A 23417-nucleotide genomic window follows, 5' to 3' on the forward strand; every position below is an offset into this window, starting at 1 on the left:
GTATCGTAGATTTTTGGAGTTACATCAAATATAGTGTTAATTCATGCACACAAATATATATTTCTATATGGGGTTTAATGGCACAACTCCATTAGTCCATCAGACGTGTGATGGAGCTTCCATTACGCAGCTGTCTCAAGCTGTCAAGTTCCCACCATTAGTTCGCTGTTTTGATTGCCATCAACTGAAATGAATCAGAGTGTAATATTTGTCCTGGTTCATGACAGCGTGCGTTTTTATTTTAAAATAAGTGATTTTTATCTTATACAAGCTTTGACCCTTAATGGACCTAACTACACTACCTAACTTGTATTAACAACTGAGTGAACAGTTTGACCCAAACACACAAACTTATTACGTCCAATAAAGTAACAATTCAAACAAAAATAGTCTACAAGAATTATTAATTAGTATTTCAACAACAGTAGTATTCGATCAAATTAAATATTTTTCTGTAGAGCGATACAGTTGTTGAATCAGTTTAAAATTACAGTCCGTGATACTGATTTCCCATGGGTTACTTACAGCCCCGTTGTCTGTTTCAAGAATTGAGTGCGCATGCATGTTATAATATAAATCTTAACAGGATATATGGCTCTGAATCCGCTATTATGGAATTTATTTTTAAGGATTATCACTGTTCTCAATTTTAAGGAATATTTGCTATTGTAGTTACCCAGGGGATAAAAGATGTAACTTTAAATTACACTTATATCTTATACTAGCAGTTACCCGCTTCGCACCCAATTTTATTTTGAAGAAAAGGGAAATCATGAGCATTAAAACTTTGTACTTCAAAGCCTGTTATTGAATACACAGGGATATATAATCTTCACATAATGCCTACACTCCTCCAGATATGAAAGGTCCCAGTGTGATTATTATACTACATAGAACGCTCAAGGAATCATCTATACCGTCCTACCCGCAGCTCTACTTATGTAATATTAACCTCTGCACAAGAGTATATTTAAATTTAGACTGAACAGTTGCTGTCAGTAATGTTGTTGTAATAAATATTCATGGAAATGAAAGAAAATTATCTTTCAAAAGGCTGTTCATTAAATGTGACATCATATTACAAATGTCAACCTGTAGACGTGCCTCAAAACGGACGTATATTCCACTGTTAAAAAAATGCTGATATTTCCCATTTATGTTGTTACTATAAATAGTGTGATATTTGAGAGGTAAATGAGTATACTCACATACTAAACCATTTGAGTATACTAAACCCAGTTTTGAGGTTATGATGAACTATAAACAATATGAGCTTGAACGGAATGACAATACGGAACAACTGCTCACTTTGATGAGTTTATGAAAATGTTCATTTTTCTTGAATTTTAAGTCTATTACTTTTAAAAATGTTTATGGTTAGTATTTTGGGTGATATGTATAAGTGTACCACCATTGGAATATTAGCAAACTGCAGAAATGCAGTAAATTTCTTTGCATTGACTTTATTTGCTATTTTCTAAATAGCAAAAATGCCTAGAAGCACAATTTTATAATAGCCACAAATTTATAATATGGAGGTCAACTTAATATTTCTGATTAAACTCCTTATATTTTATAATAATTTAGGACAGAAAATATGAATTTCTAAGGGTTACATTAACGATTCTTCTTCGTTCAAGAGAAAACAATTATTTATTGTTGCATTCCTAATTGTATTATCGTGGTTTTAGGCACCTTTAATAAGCAAATGACAAAGTTGTCTTAGTGGTCAATATTCGTAAGACATAAACTTAGATCTGGCACGTACACTAAGTAAGTATCCACTAATAGACTCATCGTCCCAGATCCACTCCCCTCCACTTTGAGAGAATGATCAATAAGTTTTCAAACTACTTCTAATGCTATAAACTTATATAACCCAAAGTCCTAGAGGCCCCTGCTGCTCCAATATTCCAAGTTTGGTTAACTTACCTTGTGAAATATAATGAGTAGGTCGTCCAGCTTGCCGTGGAGGTCTCCACAGACTGTGATCTGCTTCGATATTGCCGTGGACGCCACATTCAGGTTGGGAAGTTTCTTGAGTTGCGTCGTCGCCTGCTTGAGTATCGTCGCCACGTATTTTGCATGCAGCCGGTGTGTCTACAACACGGGAGTTTTAAAATGTAACGTATTTTTGGTGTATTTTATAGCAAACTGCAGCAATGTTGCTATAAAAATGCATTCGATAACCATAATTATTTATTGATTTACATTCTGATAGGTTGAAAATACAGGGTTCGGCAAAAAAAACCTCCCTGGTTTGAGCAAGCCACCACGTGAGTTGAAGTGAGGGTAGAGATGTGGAGGGGGTATTGTTCCTTAGCGGCGTACGTGCCATTTTCAGTGTTTGCCATGGCTTGGCTCTGTGAGCATCGAGCGTTTGCTGTGGAGGAGTTTATTAAAAATGACGGTTCTGTGATTTCTACTCAACGAGCGTTTCAGATTCGATTCAAACTTGGCTGACGTAATAGTGTTCCTGATGCGAAAACGATTAGACTGTGGGTGTCAAACTTTAGACAAACAGGGTCAGCACTAAAAAGAAAACCAACTGGCCGACCTCGTACTGCAATAACACCTTAGAATGTGGCGCGAGTGAGAACATCCATCCAACAGTCTCCAAAGCGTTCAGCGGTTAAACATGCAGCTGCCCTGGGATTGTCAGAAAGAAGTGTAAGGAGAATTCTGCATAAGGAATTTCATCTGCATCCATACAAAATAATGGTTGCCCAAAAGTTGTCTGAAGAAGATTATGAAATTTGCAGGGCTGCATGTGACAACATTTTTCAAAACATTCCCCCAGATGCTGTCTTCATTTCTTCTGATGAAGCCCACTTCCACTTGCGTGGAACTGTTAACAAACAGAATTTCCGCTACTGGGCTGCAGAAAATCCTAGGGAACTCCACCAACATCCACTACACCGCCCAGTCACAGTTTGGTGCGCCGTTGCGGAATTTGGTGTGTGGGGACAGTACTTTTTTGAAGAAGATGGACAAACAGTAACGGTCAATGCCGATCGCTATTGTCACATGATAGAGACATTTCTCCGACCCAAGATCAACCAGTTTGTTTTAAACCATGAGGAAGAAGAAGTTTGGTTCCAACAGGACGGAGCCACAGCTCACACTGCTCGGCGGTCCATGGAAATGTTAAGAGAGTTGTTCCCTAGACGTCTTGTTTCTTTAAGAGGAGACATTTCCTGACCCCCAAGGTCATCCGACTTATCACCTTGTGATTTCTTTCTGTGGGGCTACCTAAAGGCTGAAGTGTACAAACATCGTCCCAGAGCTCTGCAAGAAATAAAAGATGCCATTAGGCAGGAAGTGGCAGCCATTCCAAGGGAAGTTACACGAAGAACTATGGACACCTTCAAAGAAAGACTTCGTGAATGTCTTAACAATGGGGGACATCATTTATTGGACATAATTTTCAAAACCAAGTAAAGTGTACTAAGTGATGTAAAATGGCATCATATAGGCTATTTACAAATATAAGTAATTGTTCTGTATGTTTCTTATTCTTTTTGCAAATGCAAATCAAGGAGGTTTTTTTGCCGGACCCTGGTTTAGTAGAACAAAATCGTATACGACTGCATAAATAAAAGTTTAGAGAAACACTATCCCCTCTGTAAAATTCTAAGATTATATTCCAGCAATAAAAGCTCTCTCTCTCTCTCTCTCTCTCTCTCTCTCTCTCTCTCTCTCTCTCTCTCTCTCTCTCTCTCTCTCTCTCTCTCTCTCTCTCTCTCTCTCTCTCTCTCTCTCTCCCGCTCTCTCATTTGCACAAAATAACACATAACAAACAATAAGTTTGCCAATCTATTTGAAGATTTTTGCTCTGCTACTAAGGGCTGAAGTTGGAACACAACTGCATAATAAACCAGAGAATCGGCAATACTAATATAAATGGAAAATTGTTAAAAAAATAGTAAAGATGATAAAAAGTTGTAGAAAAAAAATATCAAAACAAGACATTCTGTGTTTAAATTGTGAGTGGTTGAAAAATGTGATATAAAAGACACGTAAGTCTTGTGGAAAAATTCAAAGATAGGTGATAACAATGCACATAGCTTATATGCTTAAAAAATTCCTAAACGGACTAATGAGATAGTAAAATACACATACCAAAAATGGAATATTACTTACAGCAATACTGGAGTGCACGATAGTAAGACCAATTATCAGCGAAAAGTGGATTTACAATGAATAACAGCTTTCAGTTGATTAAGACTTACATAAAGTTAGTACCATGGTACACAGTATTGTAATTGCGTTGTTTACACTCCCATGTACTGCTATGAAAAGCATACTTAGTCCGTGTATGAGAAAAGTGCATATAAACATTCCAAAACTGTTAACTTTTAAAGAATAAATGTTTCACAGTAGTATTAAAAGAAAAACAGTAATCGGAAATATATAATATATTTCTTCATGGATTTGAATATTATTCTTTGCATAAAATTATTATAATATTACACTGATTATCATTACCAAATGTGACGTGAACAAACAAAGTGTACAAAGATTAAGATATGTAGGTAATGAAAATTGACAAGATACATTTTAAGCCTAAAATGAGAAAAAGACAACCAAGTTATACAAACATTTGCAATGTGAAAACATCAGTGACAATTAAATGATGAAAGACAAGAAATTAACTAGACTTCAATAAATAAATTAGAGGAGTGGAAACATCGTTGCAGAACATCGACTTACAAACTCGGGATGGATTTGTGATGAGCAAACATTGCAGCATCTTTTCCAAAAAGGTTCCTAGTAAAAACATGGAAATAAATATCATATAGTCCACCCCTTATTGCCGAAAACTGAGCGTAAAATCAACTACTAACTCTAAGAACCTGTGAATAATTATAGCATTTATAATGTGGTAAACAAATTAAACTAGGAAATTATTTATTGTTATCATATCCTATTATGTAAGGGGAATTTTACAAAAAATTAGAAATTTTATTTATAAATGTTGCTTAGATTAATATTTAAAATAATAATGTAAATAATATTTAAATAGTTATGTTATTTTATAAAACTCTCATATTAAATAATATAAATGAATTTTCATTATATTAATAATTAAATATTATGATATTTATAGAGTTTTATATATGGCTTCTCGTGGCAATTTCGTAGCTTGGCATTAGTATGAATATTTCTAGTTCGAGTTAATTATATTTCCGACGCCAATTTTGAACTTCCCTTGTTGCCACGATAAATAAAATACTGTATGTCCTAAAGTGTACATTTATGGCCGTTGTAATTTTTCTAGTCTGTATATTTTTAGTGTCATAGTTTATTTTGATTTTTTCCTCGATTAACAAAACGTATAGGCATATACAGTTCTGAGAAGCCTTTCTGTCTCGAGACGACTAAGATGGGTTTAAGTTAACTGTTTTTAAATTTATGGTAAAAGTTAGATAGTAATTGTGTCTTTGATAACTGCATTTCAGTACTTACCAAGCACGGTATACTTAATATTTGCTCAAATGTACTGTTAAAAGTTTATGTTTACTCAAACTTTTATCTCGATATATTCTTTACTCTGTGCTTAACACCCGTTGCAGAAAAGGCTGAAACAAGAAGTTCTGGTAGTTCCGGAAACAAGAAATAGGGGTCTGCCTCACGGGGTTTCAAACTCTCATTGTTAATAACTGTCTAACTATAATACATGTTAATCTTATGAGAGTATTTTTGTTTTGTTTCAAACAGCTGATCACGAGTCAGGTAGTTACTTCACAATCACTAACTAACTTAATTTCAGCTGATTGGTTATAATATTCACCAATTATTGGTATTAATTACAAAATACTTTTAAAATTGTATGAAATTATTATGAACAATTAAAATAGGTAACCTCATATTTTGTACTATATCTGCATAACGATAAGTAAATCAATAACTGGTAAGTCTAGCGAACCTTTTTCTTGCGGAAGGACTCGATAAGATTGTCGAGGTCGCGGCGAGTGAGGGGGTTGCCGAGGTGGATGCCCTTGTAGTTGCTCTCTACAGGGTGGTTGGGCGAGCTGTTGCAATCACTAGGCGACTCGTCCTCAAACTTGGTCTCAACAGTCGTATCTGTTCAAAAGTGTTACTACATTATGTCACGGCCAGAGATGAAATAACCTTTATGCAGGCCTGCATGTATATGTCTTATGGTATTACATCACGTTTATGCGCTTTTGTCTTATCAATTAATTATATCCCAAGTACTTACTGAGATACAATTTTATAATTGATCAGTATCAGAAAACCACTGTTCCAATTATAAAGCGTTGGAAACAATTATGACATCGTTACAGTTTATCTCAGCTGGTTATCAAACATATGTAATATATTTTAAATATTCAATATCTCAGTTTTATGAGTAAAATATTTGACATAGTAATCATATGTCCATGTTGCTTGTGGTAATGTATCTCTGAGGTATCATAATGATACTCTAACTGAGATGAAATTTTATTTAATGAGAATTATAAAGAAATATTTTGTGCCTTATACATACAGTAGATACGTATTGTCAGTATGTAAACTGTAAGTCATGATTATATATTATTTAATATAAATTCTGAAAAATACAATTCGTAAGAAATAAGCTCGAACTCGTCATTTGATTTTTTTTATCTCAACATAAACTGAGTATATTATAAATAATTCCATATAGAATTTTTAAATATTGTTACGTTTTATAATAATGTGTTTATAGACATTGTGTGGTATATTTTAACAATAGTGTCCCTTAAAGAAATTACGAAAAAGATCATAAAGAACGTAGTATAACTATTGAGCCATAACAAAATGTGATGTAAACTGTTTTACGAATGAAGTTTTTGCATTTCAATGATGGAAGGCTATAAATTCTCCCCGACCACTTTCTGTTTATCATACACATTGTTGATACAATGACTAGTTAACGCACGGAGCTAAATCCTGTCCCACAATTATAAACCGTTGGACAATAAATTATGTGAATGGGTGTGTAATGTTATACTCATTTGAATGAATTATAAACAGGTTATGTGGGTTGTTGATTACCATTTAAATGTTCCATTGTGCTGTAATTCTGCCATAAATATAGTTAGAATATTATGAAATAAATTTATAGGCTAGCACTGTTTTATATAATCTTCTATTTTTGAACTAACACAGGCTTTTTACCCATTGGAAATTTCAATCTACACCTAAAAGAATATTAAACGCACTCAAACACATTCTGAGTCATCTTTTATTATTATATCAGTTTCGTGTTGCAATAACTTCCTATTTAACATCCTCAAGAAAAATGCAGTCTACATACAGTTTCCTAAAGAACCTAAGCAATAAGAGAATCTGTGTTTATTCTTATAATGGCGACAGGAAGTTTGGCGATTAATTGCGTGGCATTTAAAATTGCTACAAATTTCATATATGGCGTCCCTAAATCACTAAATTTGGCGTAGTTATTAAATTTAAAAAATATTAATAGGAGACAATATAGTAGTTTCTTATTTAAATTTGTATATTTTGAATGGATTTTGAAGCTACAGGCATCATTTATGCAATCAGTGGGAAAATAGTGTTTTTCATCTATAAAACCAAAGGTATAATGGTTTTAATTCCGGTCATCACGTGCGTTTTGGTAAAAAAGGTGTTATGTTGAGGGTAAATCAGCGTATTTAAGTAAAAAGATATAATAACTGAAAATAGCATTCAGAGATACAACACTAGAAGAACTAACACTGAGAGTAGAAATACCAAATTTTAATACCAATAATTTTAAATAGCAAACGGGCAGGAAATTGAGAACTTATACTGCAATTCAATTTCTATTCTGCAGTACTGCAGTGTAGAGGATCTAATGTTCACAGTCTATTACAAGAACGGTATTCCTTATATATGTAACGACCCGAACCTAACATGAACGCATGAATAATGAAATGAATGAATAATGAAACGACATGAATATGAAAGCATATTCAAGAAATTATGCTTTATTTGTTTATATAACAATTTCATCCTATTGGTAAAATGTCTTAATATTTAACTGAAGACATAATAATTATAAAGTGTAAAGCAGTGTTGAAAGTAAGTGAAGTGAGTAGGACAGCAATAAGACTGCTGACAACGCAGACTCGGCACCTGCGTGTGCTGGAAGGCAGTCAAGATCAGGCCTCAGACTCGTTAACATGTAATTCTCTGTAGCTCTAGTATAAAATTTTCTAAATTCTTTCAATAATGTAATTCAATATCTTATTTCATTCAGAAGTGCTCTCCCCTTTTAAACCAATCGAAATTGTGTAATTTATATAAATTAATCAATAATAAACAGTGTTTTAAAATTCAAACGTTGTTGTACAAAATTTATTTCTTTTTCCGGAATCATCCAATGGTGGCAGCGGATACCAATAAGATCCCCAAATCGGTCACGTTACATATATATTATTGGTTCTTCTATGCATGTTAAGAGAAAAATTTAAATATGGAGAGCTCATAATACTTGAACATGCATTTTAATTTATTTTTCATTTTTTATAATAGCTCGATAAACTTATAAACTGGATATGTTTATTACGTCCGATTTCTGACATAATTAGCATATCCTTGAATTATTTTGAACCATTTAAAAATTTTGAATTGAACACTGGAAGTAAAAAATACGACGTGCACTTAGCTTCCACAGAATATCACTTTAAAAGGTTTGCCAACACAACCAAGATGCATTTTCCTTGCAAAGTCATGCCTTGAGAAATAACTGATGGAATCTGCCACTCAACCCTCCTTCTCTGTAGTCTTCACTCGGCCTCTGACTTAATTACATCGTCTCTCATTGTTCACAGCCCTGATAGATATTGACCTCGCGCCTTTCGTTATCAGTTCTACTAGCTTTATTCTGCCTACAAATACTGCAAAAATTACATTTTTTACTGTTACATCGATTTGTGTTGTTGATTTTAACTTATTTTATTAACACTATTCGTTCCTCTTTCTACAGCGTATAAAATATCTTGAAATATATTGTGTGATGACAAATAACTCATAAAACAATGCCACTGTAATTTAACGCCACTGTATTTTAAAAATATTAGAACATGATAACGCATAAGAGGTTTTTTGTTTTTAAAGATTTCATATATACTTGTTTAAAATATTTTATAAGCCAAGTGAATTACGTTGATTGAATAAATGCATTAATTGGTCATGCGGATGTACTGAGTTGAGCTTACTGAATATATTAAAAATTAATTATTTAATTTGTAGTGTATTCTTTACTTATTGAAATTATCTCAAAATATGTATCACTTTTATACTTTCAAATTATTCATAATCATGGAACAAGTGTAAATTTACAAAAGAAAGATAAAAAATAAAAGAACTTCCGCTATTTTTCTTTCAGTTTAATGTTTATTGATGTTAAGATTCCAATTAATTAATAATTGGAGAGTAACACTCAAACTCAAATAAACTCAAATAAATTTATTTTCAAAAACAAATTACCAACACTTGTACATGTTAATGCATGAAAATTGACAGCACATAGAACAAAGTCTGTGCGTGCTGTCCAGTTCAAATCTAGAATGTACAAAGTATTAATAATAAAATAAGAAATGCTATATGTTAATGAAAAATAAATAAATAAAAACAGAAATGAACTAAAGGAAACTTTAAATAAAAAATAAAAACTTGACAGACTATACATAATTTAAAGTATAACATTTAATCAAAATCACACAAAAAATTCTAGCATATGCTGTCTTAGCACGCATCTAAATAAAACACGTAAAAACAAATGAAGATGGACAAACAAAAAATACATTATCTCAGAGACGATGACGCACGGATGACAGTAAAGAGTGGAAGTTAATGACTGTATCGGTAAAGTTAGTAATAGCAATGTTTTCGTTGTTTTAATTGGTAACGGTACCGGTAAGTGTGGGAGAGGAGGGCCTCAGCACCGTCCGGACCGATCATACGAAGCCAGGCAGTGACCAGCCGCTTGAAGCCACTAACAGGCTCGTCCTGCAGGTCCCTTATCACAGAGGGCAAGTGTCTGTACAGTGTGTTGGGGACATAGTATGCGTTAGTGAGGTTAATAGACAGTTTAATTAAAGGGACCTGCAAGCCCACACTCACAGCGTTTCTTGTAGGGTAACTCTGAACAATAGGGGTGAGGACGGCATCTTTATGAGAGTAGGTGTAGACCAGTACAGTCCTAATAAATAACTGCCTTATTGTAAAAATATCAGTCTCCATAAATAACAGAGTAGATGAATATTGTCTTTGTTTATTAAAAGCTGCTTTTATTATTGATAAAAATAAGTAATAGGCCTACTCAGTTCCTATAAGTAATATAATAAATTTCAAATATATAATAGAGGAGTAGTTACATTTTTAATGTGTAACTATTCAAAAGCGCATATTTTTAAGGTATGGTATAAACCAGGATAAAGGGCCCTTTCTTCACTTAAGATTACATGATTTTAATTCACGCAAGGCCAGGACTAGTTCCTTTTGATGTGCTTTAAATTTACTTTGTGGAGTTTTTTTTACACGACTTGGTCAAATGTGGTTTCCCGTGATTACTTGTCAACCCTCCCCCCTTCACCATCACACCCGATCACAGTAACTCTTCTTGTGAACTATATTTGTACTCCATCTCTGCTTTCACTTGTACATTTTTCTATGTAGAATGTTTCGACCCCATTAAGGTCTCTTGGGAGGATGGAACATCTCTGAGCCGTACCGCGTTACCGTGTTGTGGGTGGAAAGTGAAAACGACTCCAGAGAGTGGTATCATCCTTATTTAACCTTTTTCTCTCTATTTGCACTTCCCCCTTCCTATCCACATTTGTTCTCAAAATATTCTAACTTTCTTTTATGTGGTTGGAATAATTTATTGTTAACTTTCCAAATCGATTAACTCACTCTTAATCATAAGACTCAAGTACATTAACATCTTTCATAAGCTACAAAGTAAAACCAATTTAATGCAGAAATAAATAAATCTAACCAAAAATTTGATCACATTTTAAAAATATATACCTACTAATAGAAAACTTAATTGGGTACTGAAGAACCACCTGGGCAACTCAATAAACTTCCAGGAGCGGTACATCACGTAGCGAAAGTGTCGATATGTTGGCGTACAAGTGTTTACCAATAAAAATAACTGTGGAGGATGATTCTTTGAACGAATAAGGCTTCCCTAGATTTATGCAAGCCTAAAAATGACTAAGCATTTTGTACCGCTCTTTGCATGGTTTGATTTGAAAAGGCTGACCTCCTCCTCTTTCTAAGTAACATTACTCAGATTCAGTTCACTATCTGTTTTTATTGTGACGTAACATGGATCCCAACCATACTTACGCATTCTGTACATAAATGATCTTTTCAACCCAAGTGGCTCTAAAATGCTCTTAGGACTATGTGAAATACTAGATCTCTTCAACTTCATTTCTAAGTTAGAACGACGTGCTTAATTCGTTTACTTAAAATAGTCGACTAACAGGAAAAATCAAAATAAAGCACTCCTAGCTCACCACTTGAAAAGTGGTGCTAGCTCATGCTTTATTAGTTCTTCTCTGGAAACAAATGTTTGTACCATCATAATATGAAATTCACTACAGGTTAGTTTTCTGTAAACGAGCTTGAATGTAATTGACAACTGTCTATTCTTTTATTCAGATTCCATGTCAGATTTAAGGCAAACGAGTTAAGAAATATTTTGTTTAGACTGTACACTGTAGTTTCTCTTCTCAGTCAATTTTCTTTAAGTGTTCGAAAAATAACATTTTTTTCTAATCACACAATCAAAACGAATTTTTATTTATAGTACATTTAAAAATCATCTAAACTTAAAAAATAACCTGTCTGCTCATGAATTGATATTCGATTTACTTTGTTTAAATTCTGTGTAAATAACTCGTATTATAATTTGTCTCGCGAGAGTGGGTAACTGTTACCTGTGGATGAGGACTTGGAGGTAGCGTCGCTGCTGGTTGGTTTCTGGAGATATGCTGAGTTGGTGGGAATGTGAGTTAGAAGTGCGTTGAAGAAATTATACAACTGGAACAAAAAATAAATTTTTCAGATGCATTTTTAAACCTCAGTTTTCTAATGTATCTAAAACAGTAGACTATTATACACATAAAGGTTAGCTAATTTATCTAAATTTTTGAATTTTGTAGATCGGTATCGATGTTAGAGGAATTGATATGAATCTTAGATTAATCAATATGAACTTCTACTAATTCTTGTATATCCTGATTACAAATTTTACCTGCCGTGTGTTAGTAAAATTTCTTATTGCAATAAGCAAGTCAATTTGTAACGTAATACTATACAAACATATGTAGATAATTCATTTATGAAACTGTAAATGAACGAAATGAAATGAAATTAGACATTGCTATCACCTTTTTAAACTAATATTAACTTTGTGGAAAACAATTGGCCACCCGCTTGTCGGCTAAAACCTACGAGTATTTAATGCAAATTGCCATAGACATTTTATAATAAAACCATAAAATAAACAGTATAAATAACTTAATTCAATAATTAAACTGTGTAAATCAATATGCATCTCCTCGAATCAAAGGATGGTCTATTTGCTGATAAAATTTGTTTCATATCTTAGATGAAATTTAATTAGATTATTTCATAATCTTTTATGCTCTAAAATTATCTTAGTTTAATAAATCATTATACTCAAATCGTAAAAGTAGTTCTTGAATTAGTTAACGGTTAGATCTGTTTTTGCCTCACTAACATATATAAAATGAAATAACAACCACCAAGTTATACCTAACTGTTTTTTTTCTGTTCTGACATGCAAGTTTCTCCTGTACAATAATTGCATGTAGTATTACTTATAGTTTGATGTGAAAATGTTTCTTAGTAAATAGTATTATACTTTTTACAATTGACCATAAAACAAAGATTAATTGCTAGAAATTACTTTAGGTTTATTAAGACATAGAAAAGCCCATTGACTGCATAATGATTTTCGTTTTGGGCGACTATTTCCTTATCCGACTACGCTTCGGTCCTATAGGTAGTCTGTTAAGAGAGATACATTAGTTTAATTTAATGCACATAAGGTTTCTGTATAATGAACAGTATTTATGGTATATACAATATTATAAATGCTAAAACAAAAAGTAATAGTAACTTGTATCGAGGTGTTTTGTTCACACCAGATCACAAATTGTAGCTTAGTTTGATATAGTTTAAACCGAGTGATGATATAATCAGCTACTCCACAATGTCTCGTTCTAATTGTACATTTTCTTTACTCTGAAAAGCATATGTTCCTGCAGAAGTGCTCCGAGTGAATAAGTGCCATATTCAATATGCAATACTCGCCGCTCAGTCCACCATCCGAATTGCCTACGGGATGCCTTGCATACCTGACTTGATTCAAGAACTTGTTACACAAAAGTTATCTTACATGTTTAAGTGATTGAATGGAGAATTTGAAGATCACAGCTAAACCTAGTTCAACAAATCTGTTCAAATATGTGATAAATTCTAGAGGGGAAATTAACAGAAAATAGCTACCTGGCCCCTTCTGTTCGTGTAAAGCCAAATTAGAAGACAAAATAAAACAAGAATAATTATTCCAAAAACTTAAAATCTCAACCTTAACTCGTACCTCCACATTCCATATTGATAATTTAATTATATAAATTGGTTTTTTGCATTTTATATGATTGTGGCTAACATAATTTCAGGTTAAATGTCAAAAATCTTCGCTCCTGAAGGACAGGAAAAGTTTTGGTAAAAGTTTGGTAAAAGCACCGAATCGAAACAGAAATCTTGGGACGTAACATATCTTACTAATGTTATAATGACAACATGGCATGAGCTGGATGAAATACTCACATTTTTATCAAATCCCGCCCATTGTTGATTAAAACTGTTTTATTATAACTAGATATGTTTATTTGTATATTTGATAACATTTCAAAGTAACGGTTGCTTTTTTTAATGGCATTCAAGATTATAAGAGTGCTCGGTTTGTAGTAAGACGTATAATACTTAATTATTAACCAACTCCTTACTTTAATATTTTTGGACCGGTATAATAAAATACAATTTATTTCTTTGTCTACGCCTACAGTAATTGTAAGGTGTAGAAAAGACAGTGTAGACGCCTCGTATTGCATATTATAAAAGGTCAGACAGGCGACTGGAGCTTATTGGCTTGGAAATACGTGACTCCAATACGAAGTGTATTGTGATGTTAGTTCCTTAAAGCTGTACAAGGGTAAAAATGACATGCCATTTAAAATATTACACTAGATACCAACTGACTGTAAGGCAGTTATGTTACAACACACAAACAACGATATTCGCGGAACATAATTTATGACTTTTATATATGTATGTAAATGTGCAATTCTCATATTGACAAATTCTTCATAAGTTTTATTATAGTTAATTATTATTATGATATAAGAACTGGATTTTTAGACTTTCCGTACCCGCAATGGATTACTTGTGAAATATAATATTGAATCAAACCATTTATGAGTCTATGTATTTCAACAATTTATGTTATTGATTAGTATTTAAGGAATAATACGAGAAAGGCATAATATAATAAGTTTAAATTGTTTGAAAATATTATATCGGAGTTATATTATTTAGTCTGGACATTTCTTCTCTGTTGATTGTGAACTCTATATTAACTCTTTTAACTATAAACTCACAAGAGGACTTGATTGTTTTTTACGATATTATGGACAAAAAGTATAGAGTGAGAATATCACGTTACCATCACCATTATACAAATAAGTAACTTCTTCTGAGAAAGATAGCAACTGAAAGTTTAAAAATGTAATATTCACATTAATATTAATGACAAAATAACGTCTTAGCTAACTAAGTTTGACAACTTGATAAGCGGGGAGGGGTAGTTTTAATTTTAAGTTCATTACACAACTTTATAGTTTCATAAGTCTGTTGGGTCACTTTTAATTTAGTCTTGCATTTTCTTCATTTAATTCAGCATCTCTATTTCTAAGAAAGGAATATTTACTCAATATTGAATGACTATAACACATAATAAACTGGAGTTTTCTAAAGATTAAAAATTTTCTATACCTTAATATACGCATAGAGCAATGAGAAAATATAGTACAGAACTTTGCTACTTAGTAACAGAGGAGGTGAAAGGAGTTCAGCTCCTTTTCACCTTCCGCTTAGTGTTGTATCTAAAGTCTGACGCTGTAACAGACTTAAATCCTAGAATTTTGAGTCCTTTTAAGAGATTTATAAAACATTGGCAACACGAATTAAAACTAACTCCTTGCATCATTTCGACATCAGAGACCATTCTAACTACAAAAAGAGGGCTTCCTACTAACTATTTAACTAAATTACACTTAAAACTTGTAGTCTAGGTGCCTATGAAGTTTAAACGACGCAAAAGGTTTATTTTGTGCTTCTTCGAAGCCGACTCGTTTTTTATTTCTTCAAACGGACCTCTTCACACAAGAGTGACAGTGTTAAATTTTAGATACACCACTAAGCGGAAGGTAAAAATGAGCTGAACTCTACATTAGTATTGAATCAACACTTCCCACTATACCTAGGTTAAGTAACGGATATTTACTCTACACACTGCACATGCAACGGATCAAGCCCTGACTGCACATTACTGACCTTGACCTGGTCTTGTTCGCCCTGGTATTCTATACTCTGGAATATGGTCCAGGTATACCGCCGCCGTACCTCCATCCTAGCCAAGTATCTCCGGTACCACTGCTGTATCAGAATGGCCGCCTTCATCGCTGCAAAGTACACATTCAATGTTACTATTGTTCTAAATTTGTACTATGAAATTACTGACTTTACAGCAATATCGGATAGTTATAACAACACACTGAATAAAAACTTTTAGCAATCTTAAAAAAAGAATATTTTGGACATGCACAGGTCAGGTTAAGGGAGCGTAGTCGATACGTAGTCTCCAGATGAATCATAATGATACTGCACCCGCTTTCTTCTTTTTTTCTGAGTTTTCACCAATATTCCAGCACATGCAAGGATTGATTCAAACCTGTTCATCTGAGACCTCCATCCTGACAATACAGTCCGTCAAGAGTTGGCCGATAGTTACCTAGAGCTTACCTTTTTCTATCCATTCAAATGTATGTATATTTGGAATTTTAAAAATATGGGCACAGAAGGATCAATTCATCTTCACGTTCTTCTGCGTTACGCATAACTAATTTAATTCCTTGCTGTTCAGTTAAATCCCTGAGGTTTCTAGCTACAGTTTCTGCCTGACACTGTATTTATCAGCCCTCCATAGTGCGTACTTGTACATAAAGACGGGTGTGACTATTTTCAGTGGTGGATCTGCTTGAAGAAGGAGTAATCCACAACCATGAGGGTAGATGTTTCGGAAACTAGCTGTAAACGCTCGCTACGCATGTACCAATTTCGTCTGTACCCCCGACATGTGACTCAAGTGTTTACTTCTGCAGTGTTTTCTTGCATATTTGTCACTCCAGGAGGATAACGAAGTGACAAATATGAATGATGTCAGGTTACCAAATAATGCCCTTTTCTTACTAAAGGTATTAATTAGATATTAATTTAGATGATGTATCCCAAACGCTGTATCTATCGATCTAGAAATCTGTTCCCTTCATTTTGAGAAACTTCATGACTTTTTTTGTACATATCGTTTCAAATTTACTCGATTATGGGTAACAGTATTTATCTTTCGTCTGGTGGAGAATGTAGATCTCGGTCTTCTCGGTTGGTAGAGTCAGGCATCGCGCGTCAAGTAATAACTGTACCACGTCAATAGCCACGCGATAAAACTAGTAAATAGTTTATCTGCGTATTCACGGAAAAGCTTCCTTCCATATGGAGTTTTTATAGTATATAAATTTCTGCGCACTATTTCACAAAATTGAAGTCTTCAGTTGCACCTGCAGTGTTCTTCCCGGAGCAGGCTTTTGCATACTCCTGATGATCAGCGTTAGAAACCATTTGATGAATCTAGTATTTAAAATTAATTGCTAGGCTCTACAGTATCAATCGGCTATCTATATCGATTCTTTGCTTATTTAAAATATTTGTACCGTTTTACAAAAATGTTTCATAGCTAAATTCTTGCTGGGATCCCTTGCATATTCTAAATTAGTTTTACAAAATAAGTGTTCATTTTTGCACAACTACAGACTATGTAAAATTACAGGTAATTAGTTATTTGTAAATGCATAGTTAATAAATATTAGCAAATATAGCCTACCTTTTACTGAATCACTAGTGAAAGTTCTCTCCATCGCGGCCGGACCAGCAGAACACAGTGACTCAGTTTGCGCATTGTATACGACCCCGGCGTGTTCCAGTAGTAAAAGTCGATTAACCGATAATAACCACACAATACCGTCACGGTGAATTGTGTTCTGTTTGGGTCGTTAAAGCTAATATCGATAACGGTATTAATCAACCAAGCGGTTATTGATAGCACAGTCTACTTCAACGACGTGAGGTTAAACATCTGTTCTAACTATCAGGACAAAGATATATAACACTATTTTTCAGATCAAGACAAATACATTCAAACATAGGAACATGCGCCTCCTGAGCTTAGTTTTCCATCTGTCAGCTTTTATGTGCTTTATAAAATATTAATATCTTGAAAACTAATAAATTAAATCCTAAAAATTACTATCGATGTTGGATATTCGCTTAGAACCTTAGTAAAGGCCGTGTCTTCCTACAAAACAATCTGCTGTTGTTATTCAGGCATATATTATTCCAGCAAAATAATTATCGCCTCATTATATTTGTGATAAAATTATCTAGAAAATGTTATTCTTGGAATTCTGTAGTGAGATTTCTGGATTTTAAGATAGTAAAAGTAAAAAAGTGGCCACCATTTTGAAAGTATAACATATAATACCACAATTTATGTTACTGTAGTAAGGTTTGTAATCGTAAACATTAGACCCAAATTTTGAAGGATTTCATTGATTAGTTTTTAAGATACTATTTGTTATAGTAGCCTACAACTATTGCTAGTCTCTAAAATTTCATATTGCGGGGTGATACTATTACATTTACAAGTGAGGCGAAGTTGAGCGTTGATAATTATATATGACCCCGCGATACAAGTTTCGAGTCTAGTAATCAACGATACTTTTCATCACGATAAACATTATACAAGATATATTATATTAAATTTAACAGTATAATAACTATTCTTCCAAAAGGAAACGTAATACTATTTTATAATAAAATTTGGTGTTAATATGAGCTGACTGAATATATGACTGTAAAAACACAGAATCGTACTTTTTCTCATAACTTTACAAGAAATAAATATATAAATATTCTGTTGACCAAAACGGAATTTAAATTATTTATAAAAAGAAAGAGATGTTTACATAGGGAAAGAATTGTTTATCTATAGGAAGTAATCTCTTGGGGAGCTGACTTAGCTCCGAGAGATTATTAGTATTCGCTATGAAAGTAGTTCGTGAGGTTTAACGTAAAACAATATTTACTTCAAGAAACAGATAGTTATGGAATGTTGGAACGCATTTAAAGAGCACCTTCATAGAATATTCTTTATAAAATGTTATCAAAAAACCATGTATGGTTTTAAACATGGAAACTAAGACAATATTCGACTCATCTTTTAACTGAATTAAAACAAATTAACTGAATTCCTAATATATACGAATATTGATAGTTTACTTTTAATAGCTCTATAAGGGTTAATAAATCAACTATTAATAACCTGTACTATTGGTTTTCTTTGATAAAATCTTTTAACTATTTATAAAACATGCTTTATGTTGTATCTTTTTAACAATGTTTTGTAATGCGTCTTATAGAATATTTATACTTAACATGGGCTAAAACAATATAAACATATAGATAGGCTATCTAAAAATATTTTATAAATATATAAGGTAGAAACACACTACACCAATAGACTTCGCTTAGGTCACATGCAAAACTTTAATAATATTACTCACTTCATTGGGTTTCATTTTTTACTATACAAGAGGTCATTCTCGAAATATCGTGATAGACGGAATAAATTACATTTGTTAAGCCCTCGAGTGATATGCTTCGCTTACGCTCAGCTATTTTATATGTATTCTAAAACAAAACAGTTGTTTTTGAATGGATTACACCAGCTATAAGTAATTGCTGTTATAGAATAAATATATAACCTAGATATAAATAACTAAATATATGAGATATATAGATAAGGAACATACTTCTCTCAGCCTTCGGCATACTGAACTCGTTGTTCTTCTTGAAGCCACGGAAGAGGTTGCGGGGTGAGAGGGCGGAGAGGAATGCACCCACTCCGTTGTGCTTAACCACATCCTGGCAGTGCTGGTGCTTCTTCATGGTGGAGGGATCTTGGTCGTCAGTGGAGCTCTTGGACGTGGAGTCCGAGGAGTAGCTCAGGTCCGAGGAGTTCTTGTGACACCCGCAGCCGTGAAGACTCCCGCAGTTGAGCATGGTAGAGTCAGGGCATCACGGTGAGTGGGGGGTCATGGTGGAGTTGGGAAGGTTCAGCAGGTGAACCTGTGTACAGTTTGGCGAACACTAGATCTTCTCGGCCATGTCTCCATTATCTGGAACACAATGTTCCTCCATTAGATTACTACAATATCATTAATTTTGTATCATCTAATCATACGCATCAGAAAGAAGGATTAATACAACGATATAGACGTACGTTGTATTATTATATGCATAGTTAGTACTGTAAAACTCACGGTAACTAAGATTTACACGGTTTTTCAGTATACGCAGCGTTCAACAGAAAATAATTCAATTCTAAATTATGTGAAACTATTTAAACATTGTTTTGAAAACAAATTCTATTTATTGGTTGAGCGTTCGACTCTTCCGCCAGTTGCTGATGCACGAAATCCGATTGCAGTCTGGCTGTATGCCAGCATATTGTCCGATGTGTGGCTAACGCTAAACTTTCATGAGCATATGCTTATATACTTGATCATATACCAAAGCGTGCGCTTATCTTGCACTAACGGAAGTTTATTTTGGCCCTTAAAGGAATATTTATTATAAATATACTATTTACAAATAGTTAAGGTATCAATGGTTTTTAGTTTTAAATCCGATGAGATGTACCAAACGTTTTTTACCGATTTTGGAACTAAACATTTCAATTTTGAGTTTTTAGTACATATCTACGTATATATTATCGTAACTTCGTATTATCGTAAAATTAAAATTTGTAAAAGTACATTTTTTATCGTTCATAATCAAAGTACAGTTAGGTTCCGGTCAATTCTAGAACATTTAACTTGGTCTATGGCAGTAATGGTAGCATAATGTTACTAACATTGTAATGTCATGTGGTCCTAATAAAATTTGTAAAATAAAAATATTTTTATCATTTAGCTTACATCACATAAAGGTAAATTACGGTAGAACTAAAGCAACATCACTCCGATCCCAGGAGATCTGCGTGATATGCTGCGAGTGGTAATGTATTAGAACCCACTTCACCAGCCGCGCGGCAGGGAAAATAAAGGGAACTGCAAGTATACCGTCATCCCCATGAAACACTTTCCCTCCTCTTCTAGTTTTCACAATGTTGAATCGGCAATGGCAATGAGCTCATACTACTTCAAAGTAACACATTACAGTAATTACTTATTCATATAGTATGGCTTTATCAATACTTAGGCTGTTTTCAATATCCTATTTACATGCATTACTTAAACTTTCATTCATCAATCATATTTGATGAGTTTAGCTTTTTGTAATAATGTGTTTAAACTAAATATAATATTTAATAATAATTTATTTTTATAAAATAGAGTTCACTATTCTGCTTTCGTATAAAATGTAGTCTATAAACAGTATGAGATATAATTAATTTATGATAAACACTTATTTTTCTTGCAAAAGACACATTATTCTCCATACTCTTTGAGGATAAGACAGGAAATTTATTTTTATAACACAATTTCTGATAATACTTCGTAGTAATGATGTATATATTAGTCTTAGAGGACAGGAAAATTCAGAGAAGTATTTGTAGACATTAATATGATAACACTTATCAGCTTAGTTTTATACGTTTATATTCCAAAAAGTGTTAAGAGACTACCTTCAGTATTTTATAGCAAAAAATAAAACTTTACAATATGGTATACTAAGATGGCGTAAACAATATTCTAAGTTTATGTAAAAACAGGCTGCACTTGTCAAGTTAAAACACAATCGTTTATTAACGTAGGAAAGCAGGCAGGTCAGTCGTATTACAAGGTAAGTAATAGTGGTTAAATTAATTATGTAGTTAATACAAGGTATTATATGTACGGAAAGTAGGCATTTATCATTAAGAAATAATTTTTATTATCATATAAGGAAAGTAGGTAAAATTCATGATTAAAAACTACACTTTTAAAACATTGTCAGATTATATACAAAAGATTTTTCTTATATTGTTGGTAAAAATCAATTTAACTTTTTAACTGGATAAACATAGTATATAATAAACGTGCACGATAAACATTTACGCTGAATCTAAATTAAAATTCTGATCCGGCTGTTGGTTTAACATTACCCCTCAGACTGTGTATCAGTGATCAAAGCTTTAGCGATATTACATCCTCAGCTTGTGTATCTGTGGATATGCTTCTTTTGATACCAAATCGTATCTAGTGCTCTTCGAACTGTAGTGTAAGTAGTAACATAACAATATATTTTGGTGGAATCTAAATTAAAACTCTGATCCGGCTGTTGGTTTAACATTACCCCTCAGACTGTGTATCAGTGATCAAAGCTTTAGCGATATTACATCCTCAGCTTGTGTATCTGTGGATATGCTTCTTTTGATACCAAATCGTATCTAGTGCTCTTCGAACTGTAGTTTTTAAGTCGTAATATAACGATACATTTTGCTCAATAAAGCACAAAATGTTGCTTGGTGGTGTTATCCATGGGTAATAGATAATAGATAAAAGTTGTACGAGACTATTTCAATGTTTCTCTCAATGAGTACAAGGATTATTATTGAAAATGATGTTCATTAAAGAATGCAATTGGAAATATTGAGCTCACGTAAAATTTAAATAGTTTGACTGCAATAACATTGAGCAACATGGCAATTTCTATAACTATAACATAATATATCATTCTCAAAATAAAATTAATATAAATAAACAATTGAATTAAAACCTTTAACAAAATTATCAGATGTTTAGTTTTACGTACTATGTTGTTTTTAATATACAACTGCACTAAAACTTTAGTTTTTTTTATTTAAATGAACTAAGTTAAGCATTGCTTTCTTTTACATGAACACGTATTTAAAACTGTGCCCCATTAAAGTTCAAACAATTTTGTAAATACTATTATTTGATAAAAACATCGTATTCAGATGTTTTACAACCCTTATTGCTGTAATAAAAATACCTTGAGTTTTATCTATAAGAATAATGTTTAACACTGTTCCCCCATTTCTTTATCGTACAGTCATTGGAGACGTATTATTTTAAAGACACGTTTAATATACAAACAAACTCTTTGTAATTATTCTTATAAAATTTGTAATTTTTAAATATTCACACAAATACAAAAGCATGACTTTTCTTAATGAGCTAACCAATAAAAATATAAAAAACCAAAAGATTGTGGTCAATATATTAATTTTGTATAAGGTCTAACATTTCAAACAATTAAAATAACACCGTAAATCGTTTAAGGATTATCACGGTTGATATGGCGTTAAAATCAAATCGGCCGCCAAAAGACGGCTGAACCTTATCTGAATGCCCTGGTTGCACGGAAAATATTAAACAGTAAAATTTTTAACTTTTCCAAGAGAAATGCAAACAACATCAGCAGACATCAAGTTCTGTATAAATAATTATTTTGCGTTACCAAAAGAAAGGATTTATTTAGAACAACACGGTTCCTAAATACGCATATATTTTGTGACCTTTTTATAAACTTTGTATAACAAACCATTACCTTGTTAACCTAAATTATTGGTGGGCTGCGCAGTTTGCCGTGGACGCTCAACTAACCGACTGAGTGAACATCAATATGACAGCTGGCTGCGAACTGACCGCGAATCGGGTCACTGGCTGCTAACTGAACACGCACCGTGTAATTCTATTTCCACCCAACTGGACCACAGTGTACTGGAGTATACAACAACTAACAGTTACTCGTTTGATGATGTTAATAATTTTCGAAAGAATCAGACAGATTTTAGGAATCATACTTACTTGAAAGCATCCCCTACATTTATCCCTAAAATAAATATTTCATATAATTACTGCCTATCAACAGGTGTTGTTTTTACTGTCTACCGAATAAGGTAACTGTAATTATCCTCAAAGGTACATACTCCTCAAAAGGTCTCAAAGGACTTTTTATCATCAATTGTTTAAACG

General features: G+C 33.0%; 1 protein-coding gene across 1 annotated transcript in view; it reads right to left on the reverse strand.

Annotated features, from left to right (window-relative positions):
• The window catches only part of LOC124362825 (serine/threonine-protein phosphatase rdgC-like), a 33768-nt gene extending 14154 nt beyond the window's left edge, over positions 1 to 19614 (reverse strand). Inside the window, exons 1-5 of the mRNA XM_046817661.1 lie at positions 19245 to 19614; positions 15655 to 15782; positions 11949 to 12051; positions 5930 to 6087; positions 1933 to 2100 (exon numbers count right to left, since the gene is read on the reverse strand). Of these exons, the coding sequence (XP_046673617.1) occupies positions 1933 to 2100; positions 5930 to 6087; positions 11949 to 12051; positions 15655 to 15782; positions 19245 to 19494 (807 nt within the window). The 5' untranslated portion in view covers positions 19495 to 19614. The remainder of the gene's footprint in view (positions 1 to 1932; positions 2101 to 5929; positions 6088 to 11948; positions 12052 to 15654; positions 15783 to 19244) is intronic.
• Positions 19615 to 23417: the final 3803 nt, after the last annotated feature.

Source organism: Homalodisca vitripennis, chromosome 5, assembly GCF_021130785.1.
Source record: "Homalodisca vitripennis isolate AUS2020 chromosome 5, UT_GWSS_2.1, whole genome shotgun sequence".
In the NCBI taxonomy this organism is placed as follows: domain Eukaryota; kingdom Metazoa; phylum Arthropoda; class Insecta; order Hemiptera; family Cicadellidae; genus Homalodisca; species Homalodisca vitripennis.